This window comes from Cnephaeus nilssonii (genome assembly GCF_951640355.1).
Source record: "Cnephaeus nilssonii genome assembly, chromosome: 12".
Lineage (NCBI taxonomy): Eukaryota > Metazoa > Chordata > Mammalia > Chiroptera > Vespertilionidae > Cnephaeus > Cnephaeus nilssonii.
Window position 1 is genome coordinate 66347368 of NC_137083.1, and position 22144 is coordinate 66369511.

At 37.0% G+C, this 22144-nt stretch overlaps 1 protein-coding gene across 1 annotated transcript in view; it reads left to right on the plus strand.

Annotated features, from left to right (window-relative positions):
- The window catches only part of WASL (WASP like actin nucleation promoting factor), an 89257-nt gene that overhangs the window by 45956 nt on the left and 21157 nt on the right, over positions 1-22144 (plus strand). Inside the window, exons 5-8 of the mRNA XM_079786437.1 lie at positions 4687-4710; positions 13750-13918; positions 15383-15425; positions 16628-16781. Coding sequence (XP_079642563.1) covers positions 4687-4710; positions 13750-13918; positions 15383-15425; positions 16628-16781 — 390 coding nt within the window. The remainder of the gene's footprint in view (positions 1-4686; positions 4711-13749; positions 13919-15382; positions 15426-16627; positions 16782-22144) is intronic.

Here is a 22144-nt window from a genome sequence, read left to right on the forward strand (position 1 = left end):
GCCACCACAAGATGGCCAGCAGGAGAGGACAGTTGGGAGGCACCTGGCCTGCAAGGGAGGGCAGTTGAAAGGGACCAAGCCTGCAAGGGAGGGCAGTTGGAGGTGATCAACCCTGCAGGAGAGGGCAGTTAGGGGTGACCAGGCCAGCAGAGGAGGGAAGTTGGGGGCAAACAGGCTGGCAGCAGAGTGGTTAGGGGGTGATCAGGCTGGCAGGCAGAAGCGGTTAGGGGCGATCAGGAAGACAGGCAGGCAAGCAGTTGGGAGCCAGCAGTCCTGGATTGTGAGAGGGATGTCCGACTGCCCGTTTAGGGATCCGACTGCCCACCAGGATTGGGCCTAAACGGGCAGTCGGACATCCCTCGAGGGGTCCCATATTGGAGAGGGTACAGGCTGGGCTGAGGGACAACCCCCCTCCGTGCACGAATTTCGTGCAGCGGGCCTCTAGTTATATATAACAATTATACATTTATGTTATTTAAACTATAAATATCGCGAAATAATGTTTTTTTCCTCAAAGTGACACACTACCCGAGTTATGCTCAGTCTTTTGGCGAAGTTTGACACACCAAGCTCAAAAGGTTGCCCATCACTGCTTTACAGCCTTTATTTAAACTTTGAAGTTTATAAAAATTACACTCCAATTTTCATTTCTTTATATTCAACATTATTTTGTATTGGTTTCAGGTTTTATATTAGTTACAGAATAGTGGTTAGACAATCACATACTTTACAAAGTGTTCCCCGATATTTCCAGTACCCACCTGGCATCATACCATCATTACAACACTATTGACTATATTTCCTATTTAAGTGACAATGGGTTTACATGTTCCTTCCAGTCTTTCTTTTGTGTTGTTTGCCTTTCCTTTTCTTTCTCACTTCTTCCCTCATTTTCCTTATATAGTATCTCAATTGGCCATCAAAGCTCAGTGAAGGCACTGGGACACGCTTAATCCATTTTACAGACCAGGAAACAGGCCAATTCCAGTTGGCTGTGGAACTTGACTCAGCACACGGGGAGCCCTCAGAGCCATGCAGTTTGCCCTTTCTAAGGGACAGCCACCTGGCAAACAGAACAAACCTTCCCAACAGGCTTCCGAGCCTCTTTCTCAAGCACCTCTTCATTGCGGACGCTCCACATTCTTTCCTCTCCCCGGTCCCCTGCCCCCGTTCTTTACTGCCCCCGCTTCCCCGGAGCAGGTGGAAGGCTTCGCACTCATGGCCTAGGCATGCTCTGCTGTGGGGCAGGGTGGCGTGGGGCAGGGTGGCACGGGCTTGCTTTTGGGTCAAGGAAGGACCAGGAGTCACCGCCTTTGAGGGGCAAAGGCCACCTGGATGAGGCCGGTTAGCACTGGGAGCTTCTCTGAATCACATCAGTCAGTCTGATACCCTGCAGTGTGGCACCCCTCCACTGAGGTGGCACCGCCCCTCAACCCCCGCCTTAGGGCTGAGGGTCCTTGCCCCTCTGCCCGGGAGTCCTTCCATGCCCCTTGATCCCTGGCTGGGCCCACCTGCGTCTTTGGGCCACTGCAGAACCTCTGTCTCTCTGCAGGTGAGGCAGATCCCTGTCCTTGGTCTCTGCGAAGCTGTGAATCTGTGGCCAGAGGCCCAGTCTGGGTCTCAGCAACCCCAGGGCAAAGCGGGTGTGGATAGGCTGGCCCAGCCGTGCCTCCGCCTCCCCGGGGCAGCGATGTTCCCGGGGTCCCACGGGAGTGGCTAGGCGGCCCAGCCGCACCTCCCCAGTGCGGTGATGTTCCCAGGGCCCCACAGGAGTGGCTAGGCGGGCCGCCGCCCCTCCTGGGGCCTGCAATGGACCCAGACCCCTCCGGTGGCATCTAGCGCTGCCCACCCGCCTCCCCGGGCCAATGGACTGGTACCTTGTGGACAGTGTCTGGCGCGGCCCGCCGGGCCTCCTCCACCCCCGATGGACCCGTACCCCCAGGAGCGGGCCATCGTGCTGCCTGCCCTGCTTTCCTATGCAAATTAACCGACATCTTTGGTTGGTTGCTTTGCATGCTCACTCTGATTGGCTATGGGTATAGCAGAGGTACACTCAATTTACATATTTGTCTATTATTAGGTAAGATGGTTCCTAAGATTTTAGACAAAGTGTTTTAAAAAGAGAAAGATCACAACATTAGGGAGGGAGCTGATTCATCATTTAGTAACTCTTCATGCTAACTCAAATTCCAACCTTACTTCTCTTTAACTGACATGTATGGGGTTCAACTTTTGGGGCAGGAATAGTATCATCTAAGTAATTGCTTTTTAGAATTTATGCTCTCAACTTCATATTTATCTCAATACTAGTGACCCGGTGCATGAAATCCATGCACATTAATCCTTTGCACTCGCTTGCTTTTTTCTCGATTCCTTTATTGCTAACCGTGTCGAGTCACACTTGACATCCGAGTACAAAAGGTTAAAAGGGAATTAATTAGAGGAAATACTTTAATATTGCTATTTGCCCTTTCTCTATAATGGAAGTCTCAGAAATGAAAGAAAATTAGTAAAATGTATATGAAAATCTTCCTCCTGTCAGAGTCTGGGGCCCGCCATGGGAACCAGTCAAGTCCCTGCCCACCCACGTGCGCCTTGAAATCACGAGAGACCCAGACCTGGCCGGCCCCACCCATGTCTGAGTCCCGCTGGGTGAGGGTGTGGCCTCAGGTGGCCTGGCCCGGCGCCAGGGCGGAGCGTGCGGCCTGAGGTCCCCCGCCCAGGCCGGGGGGCACACCTTGAGGTTCCCTAGCCCGGGCTGGGGGCACAGCCTGAGGTCCTCCAGGTCAGGGCTCATGCCTTGAGTTCCCTCGTCAAGCCCCGCGGGCTGGGGGTGCGGCCTAAGGTCCCCCATCAAGCCCCGATGGGTGGGGGCATGGCCTGAGGTCCCCTGTAAAGCCCCACTGGGCGGGGGGCGTGGCCTCAGGTCCCCTGGCCTGATGCCAGGGCAGGGGTTGCAGCCAGAGGTCCCCCGTCAAGCTCCACCTGGCGGGAGATGCACCTGAGGTCCCCCGTCAAGCCCTGCCAGGCGGGGGCACAGCCTGAGGTCCCCCAGCCTGGGGCAGGGAGAGTGGCCTGAGGTCTTCTGTCAAGCCCCACCAGGCGGGGGGTGCAGCCTCAGGTCCCCTGCCCTGGCCCAGTGCCACACAGCCTCAGGTCCCTGCTGATTGCTCATTAAGGCTTGTTACGGGAACTTGGCCTCCACTGTGGGTTCAGCCATCTTGTGTTACGGAATCCCCACCTCTGCTGTGGGCCATCCATCTTGTGTTACAGAATCCCTGCCTCTGCTGTTGGCGCAGCCATTTTGTTATGGCGTGATGATTAATTTGCATATTCCCTCTTTATTAGATAGGGTATTTCCACATCTGTGTTATCACCAATTTTAAGAAGTATTTCCTCTCTGGATGCAGAAATAACATCATCTTGGAAATTGGAGATTGACATTCATTGACATAAATAGGACTAAATTACTTTAACTGTTTCAGAAAGTTATTTCATGAGATCACCAGATGGAGTAATATATTTATATTTACTGTTGCTAGAATTCTTAATTTTAATTTATAATCGAATTATTTTATCGTGTGTGTGTTTTTCTCTTATAATTTTGGAGAATTTTTAATTTTAAAATGTCTGGAAATTATATTTGTTTAAAGTTCTTTAACTACTTTGAACTTTTTAAACCAAAATTGTCTCAAACGTGGTATGTGAAAGTGTGAATACAAAGGATTGATAGCAGTTCTCTTTGTATTACTCCTACCTAATTGGCTACAGCTTTTCACTAATTTTTTCGTTTGCCCCATTGCTCAGACATTTGAGTATTCTCATTAACTTTGTGCTTTAATTCAGTCCTCTAGCTTTGAAACTGTCTCTATGCTGATGATTCCTAAAGTTTTATCTTCACTGCTGATCTCTCATCAACTTTCAAATTTGTCTACTTTAGTTGGGTTTCAGAATAGCCTTCAAATTTAGCATATCTGAGCAGAACACTTGATCCATGTTCCCCAACCCCAATCAGACCTGTTCCTTCTCCTTGCCTAGTCTTCCCATTTCAGTATGAGGCCTTGGCTCCCTCTCATCACTCTGGCTCACAATGGTCCCTCATAAATCCTGTCAGTGAGTCGCATTGGCTCCACATTCAAAATATGTCTTGGATCTGTTTCTCACCACCTCTGCTGCTATCACCTTAATTAAAGCCATCATCATCTGTCATCAGGACTATAACTCCCTCACTAGTCTCCCTGCTTCCAGTCCATGCCTCATACTATCTTTTTTCTACATAGTAGCCAGAATAAACTTTTAAAAATACAGATTAGATCATGTCTCTTGCCATTTTCCAAACCTATAAGAGCTTTGTATTATACATAGAATACAATCTATATACCTTAACCGTGGCCTGTGGGACCTTACATTATCCAGTCCCTGGTTCTCCTTCTAACTTAATCTCATTCTACTCTTCCTTTCTCTCACTCCAGTCCTGCCTTCATAATGTTCCTTCATGCTATTTCCTTCTCAGGGCCTTTGAATATGTTCCTTCTCTCACTTTATTCAGATGTCTGCTCAGTTGTCAGTTCCTCAGAGAAACCTTTCTTAACCACCTGTAATCAATCCAGACAGGAGTTTAAGTAAATGTTTTATGTTGATTTTTGTACTACATATGTCTAATAATATTCTTTTATTTTCTGACAGAGAAAAGACGAGACGCCCCTAATGGTAAGCTTTTTTATAATTATTGATCAAAAATATCTTAGATTATAGTTTAATCCTTATAGAAACATATATCATACATTAATATCTAATTAATATCTGATCTAATACTATGATCTTAATCTTACCTAATAATAGACAAACATGTAAATTGACCGTACCTCCGCTATGCCACCAGCCAATCAGGAGTGATATGCAAATTAACCCAACAAAGATGGCAGTTAATTTGCATACTCAGCCGCCGAGTGATGGGGGCGGGATGCTTGTGTTGTCGCCCTGGCGACGACACAGGCATTCTGCCCCACCCCCAGTCTCTCAGGGCCTCTGGCAGCATGGGAAGGAGGGGCCGGAGCGGAAAGAGGTGGCTCCGGGACCTGAGCAGAAAGGGGCTGGGCCGGAGTGGAAAGGCGGTGCCGGCAGCCAGGGAAAGGAAAGCCCGTTCTAGCATGAATCTTCATGCATCGGGCTTCTAGTTTTAAAATTACAGATGATGGATGAAGCTTAGAAAGGTACTATTTGGCTTTTTTTTTTTTTTTTTTTTTAGGATGAAGGAATACTACATAGATCACTAATCTTATATCTTAATTCTGTATTCACAATTAATTAAATTTAGAAACTGCACAATCTAGTTTTAATATCTTCCTTAAAGGCACTAAATTTTGCCTAGCATGTTGATTCATTTCTTACTTTAGATTTATCTTCTTGTCTTATTTTGAAATATTTCACACTGATAATATGAAACTAGCTCCTTTTAGTGTTTAGAACTAATAAGAGCTGCACATAACCCTTCTTAATTTGATGAAGTATTATGGATTCATATATTTAAAAAAATACTGTATATTAAAAGTAATACCAATATATAAATGACAAAGTCCCAGACCTCTAGGGCAGAGATAATCATTTGGACTCTATAAATCCCCCTTTAAATTGTGTGCTAAATTTTATAAGTATATATGGTTTTTACTCTGGGGAGAGACAATCCATGACTTTTATCACATTTAACTGGTGTTCCTGGCCCTATGAAAGTAAATAACTATTGCCCCTTCATTATAATGGAGAATATAGCTGCTCCTTTTTAAAAGTATCTCAAATCCTCTCATCAGAATTTAGGAATAATTATTCAGAGAAACACAACATAATACAGAGTTCTTACTATATAACAAGTATTAGTGATTATTGGAATTTGCTTCTTTTAAACAGATATAATGCCTTCTGATTTTTGTCCTTAAATTTATTTTCCAATATAAAAACATGAACCAAATGTTATTGTATTAAATTTTGGGTTATTTGCCTTACCAGTTTTGTTTTTGTTTTTGTTTTTTTAATATATTTGTATTGATTTCAGAGAGGAAGGGAGAGGGAGAGAGAGATAGAAACATCAATGATGAGAGAGAATCATTGATTGGTTACCTTTTGCATGCCCCACACTGGGGATTGAGCCCGCAATCCAGGCATGTGCCCTGACCGGCAATCAAACCGTGACCTCCTGGTTCATAGGTTGACGCTCTACCACTGGGCCACGCCGGCTGGGCCTTACCAGGTTTTTTTAATGTCTGACTATCTTACCATGTGCCAAGTATTGTATACTTTGACTTCCTCTTAGTTAGTTAGTTAGTTAGTTAGTTAGTTAGTTAGTTAGTTAGTTAGTTAATTTGGTTAATCCTTACCCGAGGGTATTTTTCCATTGGTTTTTAGAGAGTGGAAGGGAGAGGGAGAGACAGAGAGAGAGAAACATCGATGTGAGAGAGACACATCAATTGGTTGCCTCCGCACAAACTTCCTGACCAGGGCCTCAGTGTTCGAGCCTGCAACAGAGGTACGTGCCCTTGACTGGAATCAAACCCAGGACCCTTGAGTCTGCAGGCTGACACTATATCCACTGGGCCAAACCAGCTAGGACCGACTCTCTTTTAAATGAAAAATTTAATACTAAGTTTATAAGGTTTCTGTGGAGAAATGAAGTACTCAAAGTGCTTAGCATAATGCTTAATAACCTAGTTATCATGATGAAGATTTTAACAAAGATAATAGCAGCTGCTATTTAACCATCATTGACAACCTGCCAGGCATTGTCCAGCAACCTTATATCCCCATTTTATACATGAGCAAACTGGGGCACAGATAGGTAACTTGTTCAAGATCACCTAACTATTAAGTGGGGGAATAGGATTCAGTCTCAAGAGATCTATATCCAGAGTCACTTAGCCACTGTACTATGTCAAGATGATTTTTAAGGAGAAACTGAGACCTAGAGGGGGTTAATAACATGCTTCAATTCACACAGCTAGCATGTTGCAGAGGCAAAGGAAGTAGAAGCCGCTGAATCAGAAGTCATTCATCTGTGAGCCTTTAAAGCAGTATTGTAATTATTTTTCCTTGATATGTGCTCAATATTTTCATCACTTTTTTATTTTATTATTTTGCATTCTGTGAGCATATATCAAGTACCAGTGGGGAAGGCTTCCTAGTGGTGGCCTCTTTGGAGAGAGTAACCTAAGATTTGATGTTGTACAAATAATAATACAATAAAAGGATATAAATACTTTATGGTTTTTCAAAATTTTAACCTTTTCAATCCATATAAAATGTATTTCTCAAGAGGTACCTAATCCATGAATAGATAGAATTTGCATATCCTTCTTTATGTGACAGTAGCGTCTCACAATTTTATTATCTCTACTAAGAGAGAGACTCATAATTAATGTAGTTTCATTCTCTGAGATTGATCTTGGTTTTAAATCTTTAGATCTATAGCTCTGACCCCTTGGTGCAGTTCTCCCAAACTAATTTTTTCATTAAGTAAATGGAGAGTTTAAAAAATAGAATCGTTAAAAGGCAGAAATACACAGCATATATTGCCAATATTTGTATATTTATATATAAAATATATATAATATGGTAGTAATATAACACATTACAATAAATAATGAAATAATAATTAATAGAAATTTTAATTTTTTTTCCTGCTTTGCCTTGTTCTCCCTACTGTGTGGAGACCCCTGTTTTGGAGGCAGCGTATTTTTCTTTTCTGCATTTGGTGCAATACCACTAGGTGGCAATGGATACCTTAACCACTTTGCATTGTCCGTGCTGTGTCTCAGATCCTCATTTAGATTATCAGTGTAGCAGACCTTTTCAAATGTAACTATTAAAAGGATACTTTATGTAGGAGTAACATATATTCCTGAAATGCAATTCAGTGTCTTCCTCACTAACTCCTAATCCATACATCTTTCTTTTTTCTTTATTGGTCAATCTCACCTTTTAGCTTAGATGCTTTCCAATAAGATTTGTTCTCAACTTCATGCCTGCTTGACATCAGAGGCCTCTGGGCCACCTGTTTCCCAACTATTTTACCTTGGTGAGAGTTCCTACTTTTTATGTAATTAAGGGGAAGACTTTAGTTTATTCTTTTAATTTTAAAACTAGAAATGCTGTTTAATGAGAATATTTTTTAAAAAGCCATTTCTGTGACAGTTGTCCTTAATCAGAAGATGGTAATTTGTCCTTTGACTTGTTTTTGTTTTCAAAAAGAAGGGAAATGGCCCTCTCTATTATTTATTTAGTTACTACATGTTCTTAGGATGAGTGTAATTTCATTAACGGCAAATTAAATTAAACTTCTTAGAAATGATTCAAGAGTATCTCTGTTACCAGATCTCCTATAAACATACTTATTAAAAAAGACTCTGCCTAATACCCATTATCACTTTTTTTACTGTCACTTTTGAAACAAATATTTAATTGGGCTTTAGAACACCATTTTAAACTTATTTCCTAACACCTTCAAAGTGTGAAGTAAATTACTATTGTCAACCCAGATAACCAAGTACCTCATTTCTTGAACATGTAGAAAACCTTTTATCTAAATTGTGAAAGTTAGTAGTAAATATTTATTGAATAATGAATTATTGGACTACAAACTTAAGAAAACTGATAAAATGATAATATTTGTAGTATTGTTATTATTAATCACTTTATGGTTTGAAGTTTGTGTAGCAAGCATAGGAGTTAAGATGAAGTCTACTAGGAACCAAGTAGACTTTATCGTTGCTTTTGTCACTAACTGTGTCACTTTAGACATGTCACCTGATGGTTCTTGCCCTTAGCTTTCATATATAAAATGAAACATTTAGAAAAACTCTAAATTTCCCAGCTAATAGTAATTTTCTAACATGTTTTTAATCTGGGTATTCTTATATAGACTTAAATAATATCTTAACAAGTCCTAATATAGTTTATATATTATGACATTAAATAGCTAATGCCAGGGCTTTATAACTGTGTGGCAGATATGTTACAGTATATCCATATCTGATTTTTGGGTAGAGAGAGGAATGGAAACAGTGCACCTACAGTACGAGTTAAACTGTGTTATTCATTCCACATAGTGCAGCTACAGTGTGAATTAAACTGTGTTATTCATTCCACATAACACTTTTATTTCTGTCTCTTTGTCTTTGAACTTTCCTCAGAGATGGCTATGTTATTTTCTCTAGTGAGTTATGAATTGGGCTTATAAGAACCTTTACTTTGTTATTTCCCAGAAAATAATTTAATAGCTTGGATAATTTAAACTGTTAAACTTTACCCAATTCTTACCTAAGAACATCCATAGTATAATAGATTATTATATATAAGCTAAAGCAGCATAAAAATATTTTTTGTTCTTTTATAAAAACTAATTACAGTTGACCCTTGAACAATATGGTTTAAATTGCTTAGATCCACATCTATAAGGATTTTTTCCAGTTAATATGTACAGTAATACAATGTATTTTCTCTTCCTTACAATTTTCTTAATAACATTTTCTTTTTTCTAGTTTACTTTATTTGTAAGACTATCCTACATAATAAAAGGGTAACATGTAAATTACCATCACTCCACTACACCCACGATTGGGCCAGCGGGAGGCACAGGGGGCGGTGGCCGGGGTGGCCAATTGGGCCGGCGGGACGCGAGCTCAGCGTCTGCGCCATGGCTGTGCTGCGGCACAGAAGGAGGGCCTCTGGGGCAGCGAGCCCACGTCCTGCTGCGGACCATCAAAAGCGGGGAGCGAAAGCTGGGGAGCTGGCTGTGTGTCCGCTTTGGCACCAGGTCTTTCGAAAGCCTCTGCCACGCCGGAGGCTTTTGAAAGGCCTGGTGCACCAGCGGACAGACAGCCAGCTCCCCCGCGATCGAAAGCGGGGAGCTGTATGTCCACTCGAGCACCAGCGGACCCCCTGCCATCAAAAGCGGGGAGCAGGCTGCCAGCAGTGTCCGCAGAGCGTGCTAGGCTTTGCGGGGCAGTGGATATGGCCTGGATGGCAGGTTAGGCCTAGGGGACCCTACACGTGCATGATTTAATCATGCACTGGGCCTCTAGTAGTATGTAATATATAGAACATACAAAATACTTGTAGATTGTTTATGTTTTTTTATATATATATATATATTATTGATTTTTACAGAGAGGAAGGGAGAGGGATAGAGAGTTAGAAACATCGATGAGAGAGAAACATCAATCAGCTGCCTCCTGCACACCCCCTACTGGGGATGTGCCCGCAACCAAGGTACATGCCCTTGACTGGAATCGAACCTGGAACCCTTCAGTCCGAAGGCCAATGCTCTATCCACTGAGTCCAACTAGTTAGGGCTGACTGTTTATGTTCTTGATAAAACTTTTGGTCAACAATAGGCTATTAGTAAGGGGAGTCACAAGTTATGTACAGATTTTCGACTGTGTGGAGTCGGCACCTCTAACCATTATGTTGTTCAAGGGTCAACTATGTAGTTGCTAATTTTCTTTTTTGTTTTAATGGTGAATTTGTTGCTTTTGTAAGGGTGTGGCAAAAGTAGACTTACAGGTGTTCGTATGGAAAATAATATAATTATTAATAAATAATAATACAAGAATAAACTCCGTATTTCATGTACTCACAACTGTAAACCTAGTTTTGCTGTATGAACACCTATTTAGGAAGGGTGGTATGTATAAAGAAGGGTGGTATGTATAAAGGGTGGTATGTATAACTCTGGTACTCCTAAATCTGTCTTAAGTCAGTGCTTACGTCCTATTTTACTTATACTATTGAGTATCAAGATAAGAGTAAATATTAATTTGCAGTGTCTCACTGTGGACAGTGTTGCTCTTACTGATTGGTAAATTATAAGAAGGAAGAAAGCAGAAAGGGGAGAGTGAGAAGTAAAATCAGGTCACTAGATACGTCTATGAAGGTATGGGTATGACCCCAATTCAACCCTCTTAACACACAAATTCTGGGTATTCTCAATAAGTTTTCTTATTTTGTGAAGTTACAACAAGCATAGAAATCTGATGTCTGAACAACTTTGAAAATCCAAGTCTTTATCTACTGTTTAATAAGCTTTCTGTATTGTTTAACCTTTGTCTTTTTTTAATTGAATATATCGGGGTGACATTGGTTAGTAATATTATATAGGTTTCAAGTGTACAATTCTATAACACATCATAGCTTGGATCATTTGCATTGTGTGTTTACCACTCAAAGTCAAATCTCCTTCATCACCAAATATTTGACAACCTCTACCCTTTTCTAGCTCTCCAACATGCCCCTTTCCTTCTGGTAATCACCATATTGTTGTCTGTGTCTGCAAGTTCATTTGTCTTATTTGTTCATTTGCTTTCAGTTTTATGTCTCACATATTATTGAAATCATACGGTTCTTGACATTTTCTGTCTTTATTTCGCTTAGCATGTATTCTCAAGATGCATCCATGTTGTTACAAATGGCAGTATTTCATCTTTTCTTATGGCTGATTAGTATTCCACTGTGTATATATACCCACATCTTCTTTATGCAATCATCTATCAAAAGACACTTTAGTTATCTCCATGTCTTGGCCACTGTGAGTAATGCTGCAATGAACATAGAGGTACTTATGTCTTTGCTAATAAATGTTTTTAAATTTTTCAGGTAGATAACCCAGAAGAGGGGTTGTTGAGTCATATGGTAACTCTATTCTTAACTTTTTGAGGAATTTCCATACTGGTTTTCATAGTGGCTATACCAGTTTACAGTCCCATCAGCAGTGAATGAGGGTTCCTTTTTCTCCATAACCTCTCCAACTCTTGTTTATCGAACAATTTATAAACTTACGTGTTTATTACATATTATTTGTCTTACTGATAGTAGCTACTCTAACGGGTGTGAGGTAGTATCTCATTGTAGTTTTGATTTGCATTTCCCTCATAAATGGTGAAGTTGAACATATTTTCCTATATCTATTGGTTTTTTGTATGTCTTCTTGGGAGAAGTGTACCTCATAAGCAAGGGAAGTAAACGCAAAAATAAATGAATGGAACTATATCAAACTAAAAAGCTTCTGAACAGGAAAAGAAAACAAAAAGGCAACGAACCGAATAGGAGAAGATACTTGAAAACAATACCTATCTGATAAAGGGTTAATATCCAAAATATATCAAGAAACTCATGCAACTCAACAATAGCAAAACAAACAATCCATTTAAAAAATGGGCAGAAGACTTGAACAGACACTAAATCTTTAATTCTTGAGCTAGTTATTTTCAGATTATTCCTTGACATTTTAAAAATTGTCATTAATATAATCATCTCAGAGGAATTTGGTCTGTTAGGAGATTTTGTTCAAGTCTCATGTATTATTTGGAAACAGCCCAAGTGTCCATCAGTAGGTGAATGGATAAAAAAAGCTGTGGTACATACTTACATAATGGAATACTACTCACCTGAAAAAAGGAGAAAATCTTACCCTTTCTGTGACAGCATGGTTGACCTGGAGAGCATTATGCTAAGTGAAATAAGCCAGTCAGAGAAAGACAAGTACCATTTGTGGACTCTAATGAACAAAATGAATTAAGCAAAATAGAGACAGACTCATAGATAGATAGATAGATAGAGAACAGGCTGACAGCTGTCCGATAAGGGAGGTTGCGGGGAATAGAGGGGTTGGAGAAAAAAAAAATTATGGGCTCTGGCAACTGGTGATTGCCAGGGAAGCAGGAGTGGAGGGGCAAGGGAAGGTGGAGGAGGGTATTGGGGGGATAAATGGTAGTGGAAGCAGACTTGACTTGGGGTAGTGAGCACTACAAAAAATTGTACAGATGATGTGTTGTCGATTTGTGCACCTGAAACCTGTATAATTTTGTTAACCAGTGTTACCTCAATAAATTAAAGGAGAATCACATATTAAAATGAGACTTGTAAGGAACATGTATTACCCTTCTAGTAACTTCATAGAAAATTTTACATTGAATACATTTTGTTCAGACTCTTATACTTTTAAGACCAATAATATTTTTATGAATCATAAAACAGGTTTTGTGCTATATTTAGTGCAACTCCTAAAAATGCTATTAACAATATTTAATAGGTGCCTAAGATAATTTTACAGTTGGTTATTGCAGAAAATTAGAGTTTTGAGAATTTTCTTTCATGTTAAGTTTTTGAGCTCTACTTATGATAGTCAAAGTCTATATATACTGATGGGGAAAATATTACCAGACTTAAATATGGAAGTTTTGGAAAAAAGCAGCAGTAATTGCAGTACTTTTTGCTCTTAAACTAAAATTGAAACAAAGAGGTAAGACTAGATTTCTTTGTTAGATTTAAAAGTAAAATAAGTGGCAATTTTACTTTTTTTTTTTTTTTTACTATTCTTGTTATGTGATATATACCACTCTATCAGTGACTAATGTGTTGGATGTGAGGCAATTACTGTGAAAATTTAAGGGACTAGACCAATTAGATTTAAATTCTTGTTGAAAATTTATATTCTTCATGAGATTTAATGTTATAAAAGCACAAGTTTGCTTTGAAATAATGTATGTATGCTGATATGTTTTAAGAATTTATTATATAGTCTTTTTAAAATTTAGGCAGTACTTTTTTCATTATTTATAAAAATTAGCCCGCAGTTTTAAAATTTAAATAATTTATAATAATGAAGTGGTCCTACTTCAGAAAAAGACATTTTAATTATATATTATGATTATAATAATTATGTTAAATTACATCCTTTTAATACTATTTAAACTTTATTTGCAGGTCCTAATCTACCCATGGCAACAGTTGACATTAAAAATCCAGAAATCACAACCAATAGATTTTATGGTCCACAAGTTAGCAACATCTCCCATACCAAAGAAAAGAAAAAAGGAAAAGCTAAAAAGAAGAGATTAACCAAGGCAGATATTGGAACACCAAGCAATTTCCAGTAAGACAGTTCTTTTGTTGTTTTTATCTTTATTTTTTATTTAGTCACTAGAGGCCTGATGCATGAAATCGTGCATGGGTAGGGTCCCTAGGCCTAGCTGGTGATCAGGGCCAATCTGTGGGGCAATCGAGGGGCCCCCGCTGACACCCGCCTTGGCTGGCCTAGGGCCTGTGGGCTGGGAGCAGCTCCTGCATTGAGCGTCTGCTCCCTGATGGTCAGTGTGTATTATAGCGACCAGTCGTTCCACCGCTTGTTCTGCCGTTCAGTCGATTTGCATATTAAGCTTTTATTATGTAGGATTATGACTCTAGGTTTTTAACTTGTTATAAAATTTTCTTTTACTAGAACCCTTACATTTATCACTTGCATACCTTTTACAGATTTTGCTGCAGTTTTCTGTTTGTTTGTTTTTTAAGCTAACTTTCTGTGGATCTTACAGTTTATTTTACCTTTTCATTCATTAGAAAAGAAAAATTAGGTAAAGTTTCTTTAATTATTGGACATAAAGGTGATTTCTCACTTTTCTCTATAAAAATATGGTATTTAGCAATTCCCTAGAAGCATTGTCCTAATCTGTTTGGGGTGCAATAACAGAATACCATAGACTGGGTGGCTTATAAACAACAGAAATTTTTTTCTTACAGTTTTGGAGACTGGGAAGTTCAAGATAAGGCACAGGCAACATTTGGTGTCTGGTGATGTCCCACTTCCTGGTTCATAGACAGCTGTTTTCTTGCTGTGTCCTCACATGTTAGGAAAGGGTAAAGGAGCTCTCGGGGCTTCTTTTTTAAGGTCACTAATCCAATTCATGACTTAATCACTTCCTAAAATTCTCACTTCTAGATACTATCACTTTGTGGATTGGGTTTTAACATCTATGAATTTTCAGGAAGCACAAATAGTCTATATCAGGCATTATTTTATTAGCTCGTTACAAAATTCCTTTCCTCTCATGTATGTATATAAAAGCCTAAGCAACCAACCAGTCGACCGGTTGCTATGACGTGCACCGACCACCAGGGGACAGATGCTCAACATACAGGATCAGGCTCCCTCCTGTCTGGGTTGGGCCTGCGAGGATCGGGCCGAAACCGGCTATTTGACATCTTCCGAGGGGTCCCGGATTGCAAGAGGGTGCAGGCCAGGCCGAGGGATCCCACCAGTGCACGAATCCATGCACCGGGCCTCTAGTGTATATATATATAAAGCTTGTATTAATATTCTAGTTTGACAGTTAAGGAAATGAATGCTCAGAAAGATTGTGCGAAAATGTTAAGACTCATTTAGTAGCAGAGCCTGGGCTAGAATCTTCATCTCCTGCCTATTTGTATAGTTTTCCCCTGAATATCGTTATGTCTATGAGAACTATTAGTTAAGGCCAACAATTCAGTGGGTAGATTGGATTTTATATATATCATGGTGTTAATGCCCTTTGTGTGTTTTTTCCCCTATCTTCTACTTTAGGCACATTGGACATGTTGGTTGGGATCCAAATACTGGCTTTGATGTAAGTGTCTTTTCAAGCCATAAACATTACTCTAAATACGTGGGAATATTGTGGCCTATATTTGGATTTTTGTTCTTATTATTTTTGTGAATTTTAGTGCTTATTTGAATGTGCTATGTTTATATACATATCACTAAGGTTTGGAACCATAGTATTGTTCTGTAATTCATGGCTAAGTCTCTAAAGAGAAAGTTTTTGTATACCTTGGCTTTATTTTACTGTATAAGTAAAATCCTTGTGTTTTGAAAGCAAAGAGAAGAAAATTATTTCTGCTCAGTTATTTCAGGGAAATAAACATATGCCAAATTATTGGAAAGTACTATAATCAAATTCTGAATATTCAGTTGTTGAATGATCTAGGTCTTTTCATTCTATTATTCTTTTTGGCAATTTCATCATTCATTAATTTATAGCACTGTGAGCAAGATAGGTGAAACTTCAGGCAAAAAAAGGTGTTTAATATTTCATCTCTACTTTGGTTATTTAAGTAATAGGTATTTCACATTGACAGTCAGGATTTGGAAAAATTAATTTGAAAATAAATATTTCTGATTGAGTTTAAAAATCCTTTTGGTTGTTTTGTTAAAACTACAATGTTAACTCCATAAGTGTTGAGTGCCTTTTTGTGTTGGACACTGCACAGGGTGCTTGGGGTCCTCAAATTTTCTAATTGATTTGTATTTTTTGTGTGGTTATAACTAAATCTTATTTAGGATAATGTAGTAAAGGTGAGCATTAAATATATCTGAATCATGAATCGGTTAGAAAATATCTAATTGACATGCCTGTTTTTTTAAGGCAAAGAACAAAAAAAGAGAAGGAGATAAAATATAAAACCAATTCTTTTTAAAATATGTATATATTTATTGATTTCAAAAAGGAAAGCAGAAGGAAAGAGAAATAGAAACAACATTGATCTGCTGCCTCCTGCACACCCTGTACTGGGGATGGAGCCTGTGACTTCCTGGTTCATAGGTCAATGCTCAACCACTGAGCCACACAAGACAGGCTAAAATCAATTCTTACCCTTTTTGTATTTTTTTTAAATAAGAAAGTTTAGTTCGCATACAAACAATATAACCATATTAAAAGTTTATGAACTTAAAAGAAAATAATTTCATAATTAGTACAGATGGGAATTAAATATTATGCTTTTTTTAAAAAATTGGGATAGATTTTATTAGTTGTTTTATCTGTTGTAGCTGAATAATTTGGATCCAGAATTGAAAAATCTTTTTGATATGTGTGGAATCTCAGAGGCACAACTTAAAGACAGAGAAACATCAAAAGTCATATATGACTTTATTGAAAAAACGGGAGGTGTTGAAGCTGTTAAAAATGAACTACGAAGGCAAGGTAACTTTTATTTCTATTTAGGAATCCTGATCTATTTGTTCTTTTGAATCTTTAGGTTAATTTCTTGAAAGACAACTACACACATTATTGTGAACCTTCCTTAAGCAAATGTTTGAGTTTATTCATAACTAGTTTGGCCCAGTGTACTATGTTTTACATTATTTTGGTATAACAAAAAAATTTGACAACGTTTTGCTTATTATAAAGATGTCTTATATTAAATTTATGAAAATTCATACAGAATCTCCTGGCTATTCTATTTTAAAATGAAAAGGTATGATTATCTAATATTTCACTTAATGAATCTTTGAAGCCATTAAAGTTTTTTTATTACAATACAGAAGTAGTAATTTAAATACAATCACTATCTAATCAGTAAATTGTAAGCATATTTAGGATATAAATAACAAAAATATTTATTTTTAAATACAAACTTTTTTTCTTAAAGTATAAAATTTGTCTTTTGATACCTGGATGCACAAATAATTTGCAACCATTTAAGATCAAAGCACCTTGTATTTTAGTTGTATCTTAATAATTATCACAATAAAATGCAAAGACAGTAACTCTAAATTTTCCAGTATGGCAATCATTTCTTTGCCACCTTATTTATTTGATGCTGCTTTTCTTTGTTTTTGATATTCATAATAAAGTTTAGCAAAGTGAAAGCTCTAGTTAATCAAATCATTCTTCTGAAGAATTTACCTGTCATTTTAACTTAGGTGTTTGACTTACCTGAATTTTTAACCAGTGATGTCCACTTAATCTTTCATTCGTTCATTCATTCATATATTCAGTAAATATTATACTACCACTAGTCGCTACTCAGGTTACTAAAATATAAAGATATGGTCTGTCTCTGGCCTCAGAAATTTTATAGACCATTGTGGAAACATATGTAAACAGGTATTCAGTCATAATTACTATTGTGGAAACACAATGCTAGTTCCACTGAAACTAGTATGATGCTAATTGATCTTACTTTGTTAATAATTACATTTTCAGTTTTTGTAGATTTTTAATAAAACATTGTGAGCCACTGTACCATTGTTCTAAATGCTCGCAGAGTAAGTCAGAGTTACTATTAGTGTACAGATGGTGGGAAGTCTTGAGGACCCTTGTGTGTTCCTTGAGTCTTTTTGTTCACTGTTACCTCAGACCCTCACCTTACACCACCAAATGGTTCTCAGGGTCTGAGCTCTCTGAATTTATAAGTATAAGTTATTGTTGACACTTATTAGACCACCCGTACTACAACCCTTTCACCTGAATACCTGTAACTAAGAGATTACTATATTATCTTGATTGGGTTTGTTTGTGTTTTTAAACTTTATTATTACTGCTTGTCATTTTAACTGATTTTAAAACATTAAAATAAGTAAGGCTTTCCCTCAATTAAATGACCTAAAACAAACAAAAAAAGACACAGGCATTAAAAACAAAACCAGTGTTGGAAACAGAGTTATTTATTATCATACTCAAGAACCTAATTCCTAGTGTAGAACTTTCTTGACACCAAACGGTGGTTTTTATAGAAGATAATTTTTTTAAAAGGAAGAATAAATTGGAATTTATTTTTATTAAGGAAATATTTTCTAGGCTGAGCAAATAATGGTTTTAGAAGTATGAAAAAATTAGGGAAAAGTTTATGAGTTTTTCTGTAAAAATCTATTGAATCAAATGTCTTAACACTTAATTTTGTAAAATTATGTAATCAGGATTATAAAAAGTACTAGACTTGTGATTTCCAGTGTATCTTTCTTTGTGTGTTTGTGCAATTGTCTGAAATCCATTAACTCATAATAATCTGCCCTGTAGGTCCACCACACTGGAGCGGTATGTATGTGGGATGTTATTTGACCCAGTGTACTAAATTATGCATGCTGTGGTGTGTTTATTTTCAGAGAAGCTAGAGTTCATTTACCCTGCCACCAAATCTAACATCCAGTGAGGTCTGTTGTCCTCTACAAAAACTAATGTTTTGGGCATATAGGTGCTTAAAGTAAAAATAAAATTTATTTCTGTATGAGTCAGAGCTCATATTTTGTCCACAATTTATATAATTTTATTGGAATTCTGTGGATTTATTTTAAAAATTCTGTTCCCATAGCACCGCTGTTGTTTTTATTACTTACTAGAGGTCCGATGCATGAAATTCATGCAAGGGACTCAGCCCTCACAGCCCCAGCTTTGTCCAGAAGGTCATCTAGAGGTCATTCTGCTGTTCAGTCTAATTAGAATATTAGCTCTATTATATAGGATTATACTTACTTTTAGTCAATGCTTTTCATACTTGGCATTATTTAATATCCTATGTAAAGCATATTTACATTTGTGGCAAGAAAGGAGGACCAAACATAAGCTCACACTTAGTTCTATAATTGCCTACTCAGAGTTGTCAGTATTCTCATAAGTTTTACTTTGTGGTTAATAACATTTTTCTGAGTGCATGAGAGCAGTTCTTTAATGTTTTCCTGAGTTCTATAGTACTGCATTTAAGTATTATAATATTTTATAATTTCTATAAATATCAAATATCTAGAGAATTATCTACTAATTACTCTTAATATGAATATTTATTTGAAACAATTAGTTTAAAAGTATATTGACTTTCCTTAATAGTGTACCATCAAGACAAGGTTTTTTTTCTGTAAATATTAAAAAAATTTTTTCATTTTAACTAAGCTTTGATAATAATAGTTTTCATTTGATCTAAGAAATAGTATGTCATTCTCAGTCTAGTGTTTGTGATGACTCTTAGAGTTTTGAAAACCTATAGGCCATCAGACTTTCTCATAGTGTTGTTGTGTGGTATCTGCTTAGCAGACATTTTTGTGCATATAAACCTAACTAACATTGGGCCAAGAATCAAATGTGAATTTAATTATTTAACTCACATTTTTACGTTGGGATGTGGCATGTTGTTTTCCTCACAAAAATATAGATGTTTCTCTTATTTTCAAGTTAATAGAAATGCTGACCTCGTGCTATACCCCAAACTGGATGCAGCTGACTTTTTTTCACTATAAATTAAGGCTTCTTCCCTGAGCAATGATTTAGTGTCTATTTGAATGGGTATTAGCTGGATCCTAAATTATTCTGATAAATGTACTTACTGCAAGTTCTCTCTACTGAAGAAATATATCATTTTACATATAAAAGATTATGGATGGAAATTCCTCAGTGAAACTATGAGAATGAACTAATACTTTTTATGGTAGAATAGAGTGGGTCCTTTTCTTCTTGATTAATAAACAACTAAAACATAAAAGTGCCAGTCTAGACAAATATCATTAGTATTTGAAATAAAAATCTTAAATTGGTTAAAATGAAATCTTTATACCTGCTTGAAGGATTGTATGTACTGTCTTATTCAGGGAGTATACATAATACATACATACCATGTATCCTCTTGGTTTCGCCCTTTTTTACAAAATATGTTAGGTCTCCTTGCTTAGGATCTGGTCAGAAAATTAGGCATATCTTAGCTCTGCAGCCCTTATGCCTTGAGTGCAAATCATAGGAGCCTACATCTCTGATGGCCTACATCTAAGTAGGATAACACTCCTGTTTTCAGCTGTATATTATTTTTAATTATAAAAGTTTGTATGCCAGGAGACAATACCCTTGTGTATATTGGCCTTTCTGCATACTTCATCGAATGTTTATGATTATATTTGATAGCATATTTGTAATAGCTTGTTTCCCATGAATGTCCCAAATTAAACTGGAAGATGCCATTTAATTTCCTTTGAAGTGAGTCTTTTTTTTCTCCTTGGTACCTTTGCATTATTGTTATCTGTAATTAAGGTAGGTAATTGTATTCATGTAAATCAAGCATGTCAAACTCAAAGGCTAACACAGGCCAAATAAACAAGATTGGAGTTTATGTGGGCCGCAAAAAAACAAAAGCTTCAATTTTCATAGAAATGTAGGTTTATTTCGATAGAGACATGCTGAATACAAAGGGCTGAAATAAATGAGTAATCGTTAAGGTAAAATAATAGAACATTTTAATAAAAATTAATATTTTTTCTTGAACATTAGTATTTGAAATAAAAATCTTAAATTGGTTAAAATGAAATCTTTATACCTGAAGAACAGCACAAATTAATAAGTGTAACGCAAATAAACCTATTTTTCTTGTCCTCCAAAAGGGAAATATTTCCTGTTGAGCACACCAAACAAGTCAGTACGAAACTATTGACATGGTAATCGGCTGCTAAAATGTTTGTGCTAGTATTAGTGGAGAGAAATGGTGCTCTGTGTGTATGGTGCATAAGGGAAATGAATGCAACACGATTATAGTGATCAGTCATTAGTGAATGTTGTAGCTCGTTATTAAATGTATAACAGGATATTTAAAAATTAAGTTACAAAATTTTTATTAAAACGTTCCTTACATACTGTTATATTGGCTGGGCCGCAAAAATATTTGTTGCCGGCCGCGAGTTTGACGTGCTTGGTGTAAATTATAGAAGTATCCATCAATTTATATATTAGAATTTGTATCAATAAATATAAATAGCTATATATGGATTCTAGGATTTCTCTACTCCTAAAAATAGTTAATTTTTGTATTCACTTTTTAAAATGAGTGGAGAAATAATGAAGTTCATTATTATATAAATATGTGTATACTGTTGGTAAAATCATATCTCTAGAAATATAATAAATTTATACTTTCAATTGGTTTCTCTATTATATTTTATATTTTCACTTCATATAATAAGAGTAAAAATATTACTACAAGAATAATGTTAATATTTTATTAATAGCTTTTATTTTGTGGTATATAGAAATTCTCAAGTTAATTTATTAATAGTTCTTGTCTCCTGAATAAGTAGTTGAACATTTCAGCAGAGCAACCAGCCTCCCTAAGGCCATCACTAGAATTACTGACCATCTTTTAGAAATACAGGACATTCTATATGTTATATATTATTATAGTATGTTGCATTAGTCATTATTTTATATTATATACAATCTGTGTATTGTTATGTGGCCTATATATAGGGTGTCCCAAAGAAATGTTTGCACACACTTGGAATAATTATAAAGGCAGTGTTTATTAAAATACATTTTGCTTTCAAAATTGAGCTATCAGCTATTAAGTGTGTATATATTTTTGGGGGACACCATTTATAGAAAATACAGGACAAAATGTAAGTTAGGTATCAGAGGTTTACATTTTAAAAGAAAAAGTATTATATTTGGGTTCAGCTCAGATTACTTTGAATGAATTCTAATGTTAGGCTACATTAGCTATTTAATTCTGAATATGAATTGATTTTATAAAACAACTAAATATATTCTTGATTCTTTAAAGAGAGAAAGTATTCATTAATTTCTATTAAAATGTA